The 6,000-nt window shown below is 52.7% G+C and overlaps 1 protein-coding gene across 1 annotated transcript; it reads left to right on the forward strand.

The window, feature by feature from the left end:
- Positions 1–1,806: 1,806 nt before the first annotated feature.
- On the forward strand, positions 1,807–3,486 carry CGCA056_v015081 (Satratoxin biosynthesis SC1 cluster protein 4; the record flags this gene model as incomplete). Its single annotated transcript, XM_037330322.1, has 6 exons — positions 1,807–1,977; positions 2,045–2,081; positions 2,140–2,207; positions 2,264–2,637; positions 2,697–3,159; positions 3,454–3,486. The coding sequence occupies 6 exons, from the start codon at positions 1,807–1,809 to the stop codon at positions 3,484–3,486; spliced, it is 1,146 nt and encodes a 381-aa protein (XP_037171291.1).
- Positions 3,487–6,000: the final 2,514 nt, after the last annotated feature.

Below are 6,000 nucleotides of genomic sequence, written 5' to 3' on the forward strand. Positions count from 1 at the left end.
CTCGGTAGCGGGCACAAAGTGACGTCCAGTCTTCTAGTGTATTTCCTAATTACCCAGTATACTCTTCCATAGGAGTTTCGTATATAAGCATCCAGTACCCGTAGCTAACCCTTGTATTCCCCTCCTGAGATCATACTAACTTTAGGAAGAAGAAAAAGCCAGATGCGAGCAAGCGAGCCGGCAGTGCAGCTAACTGTAGCGCAGAGCAAAGGCTTCCGTGATGATGTCTCTGACCCAACCATTCCCTGCTCCGTGCTATATAGGTACTTGGTTGATACTGACAGCTACACTTATGCTCTCACTGGAAGATCCAGTTACTTTACCCAATCAAATCACGTCTTGATACTGCTACAAACGCTTCGCTCAATACTATTGCGATAGCACGAGTGTCTATTTGCTGGGGATTTTGTTCTTGTTACTGCCTTAACCCCTTAGTAGTAGCTAGCTAGCAGTGTAACTAAGAGGGCCCTGCTAGGCTGCTGGGCTACCGAAAGAACGAGGTAGGACCGTAGGAGGCTGCAATCAGCGGCTCCCGTCGCTAGAACCCCCGCTAATTAGTGCGCGGACAGCAGAGACACCTAATCCTAGTTGGAAATAGTACTACAGAGTATATTAGGGGGCCCGTCTGTCGCAAGCGCTAACCAATTCAAACGAAACCCACTCCGGACACAGGCTTGATCACTTCCATATAGCCGAGGATTGCATGGAGCTACGATGCCGGTCCTTCAGGGGTAAGACCCATGTTTCGCTCGGTCTCGGTCACGAACACCTCCTTGCAAAGGGAAAAAGAACATATACCTCCTCAGGGTTTCCAAATATTAGCGCCATCCTATACTAGCCTTCTTTAGCAGGAATATTCATCATTTTTAGAGGTCTTAACAGGGCCTTATGGGGGCAAAAATACAACACATCTTTTTCTGGAGATTCTTTGAGCCCAGGTCCAGAGAAAGTCCAGAAAACGATATGTCGCCCTCCCCCTAGATTTCTGTGAAGGTAACATACCCCAGTACTAACTAGGCGTTTCTACCGACGCAGAAGTGACGCGCTAACATCTTGAATCCCTGGGGAGGTATGGAAACAAAGGGAGAAAAAAGGAGAAAAAAAAAAAAAGAAAAAAAACACAGAAGAGGCTGTTATTGTATGTCGAGATGGCTAGTCTTACTAAGGATCCTATATCTATTACACACCTTGAAGATGGAGAACATTTCAGCAGCAGCAGCGGGCAGCATGCTTCGCCAAGGACGTCAAGGTTCCCCTCCGGCAGCCTCGGTAGTGTTCGCCAAGCCTATAATTACTGCGAGCAGATGGTCCTGGTCTGTCACCCGAAATAAAGTTCTGACCGAACTAGGTGGTCCCTGTAGACGGCGGTCGACGCCTTCTACCATGGGATACTCTCTGTGTCTACTGCGTAACTACAGTCTGAAACCCCCCCCCCCCCTGATATAGTGTGACCCTCATTTCGGTATGAGGCGCTATGCTTACCATGACTTCAAAGCGTAAACTTTGCTCCCGCAAGAGAGGCAAACCCAATCCCTTTTTTTTTTTTTTTTTTGCCTTCTCTTTTCTTATTTCTTTCTTTTCTCCCCTAATCCCCCCTTCGTCTTGGCACCTGTGCGGCACTCCTCCCGCCCTTCCGTGTTGAAGAGCTAACCTAAGAGTGCGATCGCTCTATCCTTCGGACGGATCTATATAGCTCAGTCCCACTACGGTAACCCTGGCTCGGCTCGAAGTTTTCTTTACATTCCCTTCCTCTCGTCTCTCAACGAGCGCCATCTCTCGCTAGGGCACCAGGGAACAGCGAATAGAATGGAAGGCCGTCCCGGCGCCAAGTCAAGCGACAGCCGACGAGCTGTCATGGTTGGTATCACATCGTTTGCGTTCGCATTGGCTCTCTTCGCAGTGATCATGCGAACGTACACTCGCGTGTTCTTGCTGCGAAGATTCGGTGTTGATGATAGCGCTGCTATCCTAACCTTCGTGAGTTAACCCACTTAACACCCATTTTCGTACCCACACCCAACGTCAAGCCAATATTGTTTCCTAGTTTCTCCTCTTCGCTTGCTACTTCGCAGTTGCGATCAGTGAGTTTCTTACATTCTAGCCAGGATGGTGAGAGCATAGCTGACGCGGATCTTCTAGACCTGAGGAACGGCCTCGGTATGCATGTGTATCTACTCACTGAAGACCAGATCAAAGAGTATCTAAGGGTATAGCAGCCCTCGTTGGCGAGGTTTGACGTGTCTTGTCCACTAACAGTTAGTAGACCTTCTATACCGCGGTCGTCTTCTATAATGCCGCCCTCGCTGGCGTCAAAATGACGTTCTTGCTCCAGTACTGGCGACTATTTGCTGTGCAAAGAATGAGGAAGTTGCTGTTCGGTGCGATGATCCTCGTCGGGGGTTGGAGCATGTCACAAGTTCTGGTGGAGGTCTTGATCTGCATCCCTACGAACGCCTTCTGGGATAAGAGCGTCCGAGGCAGCTGTATCCCGAACTACCCTCTGTGGTACATCAACGCCGCAGGGAATATCGCCACCGACCTGATAGTCTTTGTTCTGCCGTTACCGGTTATCAGCGGCCTGAAGCTGCCTTCAAGACAGAGATATGCTTTAGGCGGAATCTTTTGCCTCGGACTCTTGTACGTGCTCTATATCGACAGTAAATGTCACATTGACACCAATCTCACATGGTTGATAGCACGTGCGTGATTTCGGCTGTCCGGATACAACACCTCCATCAGACCGCAGACTTCACGTGGGAAAACGTGCAGACTGCTGGGTGGTCCATCGGCGAAGTCTGTAGTGGGCTGATCTGCGCGTGCCTTCCGACGCTCCGGCCCCTCGTCGTGAAGGTTATGCCCTCTCTGTCGAATCCCGTCAGCGGGTTCTCCCGACACAGGATGCAGCACGGCTTCAGCTTCAAAAGGACAGCTTCTATTGCGAAGCAACCTGAGGCCGAGCTTGCCATTATCCCGCGCGAAATCGGCCCTGGCGATAGCCCGAATCGTCGCCACACGCCACGGCTAGGTTCCTCTGATAGCGAAGTCGACCTTTGCGGCGCCATAAGCTACGATCGCAGCCGCGCTGACCTAAGCTGTGACTTGCCGCTGTCGCTCCAAGGGATCTCGGTGGATATCGATGTTCCGCCGCCGTCGGCGACGGTTTGGACTCAACACCGGGATGCAACTGAAGTCGGCGGTCATGGCCGTGGGCAGTCAGTGGGTGTGGAAACACGGACCGAGGCCGACCGAAGACGTAGTAGCAGGCCTGCGAGACAGTCGTCAGGCTTCATCAACATTAGGCTTGACGTTGTGGAAGGCTCGTTACCACAACCCACGATGGATGGATGGATACCCATGAGCGTGGCTGCAAGTGGGTGGCGAATGTCCTCGTCTGAGACGGGGAAATCGAGGAACGCCTAGCTAACTCCATTAACGAAATTTCTCGCTACCCAGAAGCCTAGGACAACTAGAAGCGAGGAGGGTTAAGGAAGAGGAGCAGCGGTCACTCAGGCAGCTCCTGCCTAAGCTCCAATTCTCACCAGGAAATTCGGGGTTACTGATACAACTCGGTGTTCACGACAGCCATTCTTACTTGCTCTCACCAAACTTGGTGGGTCGAGACCGAGACAAGCGAAATCTACCTGAGTTCAAGAAAAGGCAAGCATAACGGGGAGAGATTGATTGCACCAGACGTCAGTCACTAACTAGTAGGAAGCGTGGCGCGCATACAGGGACCCGTTATTTAGATGGTTGCATCTATAGGATAGGATACATTCTTAATCGATCGTTAATATACAAGAAGAAAAGAGAAAACGAAGGGAAAGAAACCGGATCGAACCATGCGAACGCAAAAGCAGCTGTAACAGACCCCGCGCCAAACATCCTGAACTAACACTTTACCCCCAACCCCCAACCCCCACACTGAGACGAGAGCTGGGCTAGCGGTTGTTTCCTCGAGCCTGCGGAGGGCTGTTCCAATATCACGAAACAACCGTGAGTACGTAGCAATACGCCTCGAACTTCTACAGATGGTGCTGCTGGTCCCAGGTCCGCTTCCGGCGGTGGAAACGTCACCAACGGCAGCGGCCCCCGCGCATCCGCATTGCAAAGAACGTCAGATTTGGAGGAGGCAGGCACATTTTAGCTTGCCGTGTGGAGGAGACAGCAGCTTGCAGCTCGCGCTTGTCCTAGCCCCTGCCGCATGGCCGGCCGGCTAAGCTTCTCTGGACTCGTTTTCGTTTCCTCACACGGGTCTGGAAGGTTGACTCTGCCCCCGAGCAGTCAACATGATGTCTCCCGCCGGCAGAATGCCGAGGCTGCTACGTCTGCGGAAAAGGGAGCATTCTAGTTAGGACGTTTATATACTAGCGGCTCTAACTAGAGTCCGACATAGCACCTTGGCTTGGGGTTCGGGGGAGGCTTGGGGGCTTGTTAGAAAGGGGGCTTTGGTGCGCGGTCGTTAACGCCGTGGGGACCAAAGCTGGTTCTCTTAAGGCCAGGGCTTGACTCCACGGGTACACTCTGCTCTGGGATGCCAGTGCCTCTTGAGGCGCGTCGTCTCCAGCGCGTGTCCGCGCTCGGAGATCGCACGTTGGGCCCGTCGGTGGGCCTCGCTGTATCTCGATTGGATTGTCTCTGGTTGATTCCGTATCCATTAACGGCCCAGTCGTGGTTGATAACGGAAATCGTTGGTGGTGATGAAGAAGGACCTCTCTCTCCTGCTTGTCCACAGCATCCAGTGACTGGTCACGATCCAGTTGTAGATCTTTAAGGCGTCTTTGACGAATCTCGGCCTGATAAGAGCAGAGGATCTCGATAACATCGACAGGCAAGGCTTCTTGGCTGATACACCAGGCCTGGTTAGCGAGATTGACCCAGACGCTCTGCTCTGCGCGTTTGCAAGCCACTCTGATGCGTTCTCTCTCCAAGCAAATCGCAGTCTGTAGCTCTCCAAAGCGGCAAACCAGGCGTCTCGCTCCCGCTCCAGCGAAGCGCGGTCGCCCTTGCCCCGGGATTCCATATCGAAGTGGCTGTAAAGTGTCATGTTGGTGTTCATAGATGGTGACCAGGCGGCTCGGCTTGCGTTCACCCGGGAGCTGCTGGTGGGGAATGTATCCAATTGCCTCTGGAGGCTCTCGACCTTCAGTCCGCGGGGGGTATATCTCGCAGAATCGTGACTGACAAGGTAAGCTAGCCGCAGGCGCTAGCTGTTGGGTGCCAGCCGCAAAACCAGCCCAAGGCTGCAGTGCACACGAGCTGCCGTTAGTAGCAGCAGCGGCAGCGGTTCGAGTCGGTAGGATAGAAAGCGAGTGTATAGCCGTGCCGATCAAGAGGGGGGAAAGAAAATCAAAATTTTGAAAGATGAGGGGGGCGGTGTCAAGATAGGAGACCAAGGGGTTCAATGTTAGGAGGGCGCTCCGAAGCGTGTTCTGAACGTGTTATGAACAAAACTCGGACAGCCGTCTCGCTCCGCTCCGAGGGAGTGAGACGACTGTTGATGATTGTACGTCTTATTTATTCATACTACTCGTGGGCAATAAGCCTATTGTATGGCTCGACTACCTAACGCGCCCTGGTTAAGACAGTCTACAGATAACTCGGCGTAGTGAGCGGCAAGGGAGGGACACAGGGCGGCTGCGAGTGAACTGATGTGTCTTCGCAGTTAGGATTCAAATTCCCCAGCTTCATTCAAGAGCTCCTAACAGCGGTCAACAAGCATTTGCCTGGAATCTGGGAAGAAGAGAGGAGGGGGGGGGGGCATCTTTCCCGGCTTCGCCGAAAGCCGATACCACGGCGTTGAATACCACCGCTGTGCAGACGCTTCCGCTCGCATCGTCTCATCCATCATCTCATACATTGGCCCCAGCCGTTCGCTAAGGCGTTGAAAACGATTAGATCTACCAAGCAGGGCCGGCCTACATAGTAAGTTTGTTGCTCGATAGACTTACATTGGATTGCATTGCGCCCGGTATCACCGTCCTTTAGGGATCAGCAACTAAC

This window comes from Colletotrichum aenigma (genome assembly GCF_013390185.1).
Source record: "Colletotrichum aenigma strain Cg56 chromosome Unknown KSG_Cg56_contig26, whole genome shotgun sequence".
In the NCBI taxonomy this organism is placed as follows: Eukaryota; Fungi; Ascomycota; class Sordariomycetes; order Glomerellales; family Glomerellaceae; genus Colletotrichum; species Colletotrichum aenigma.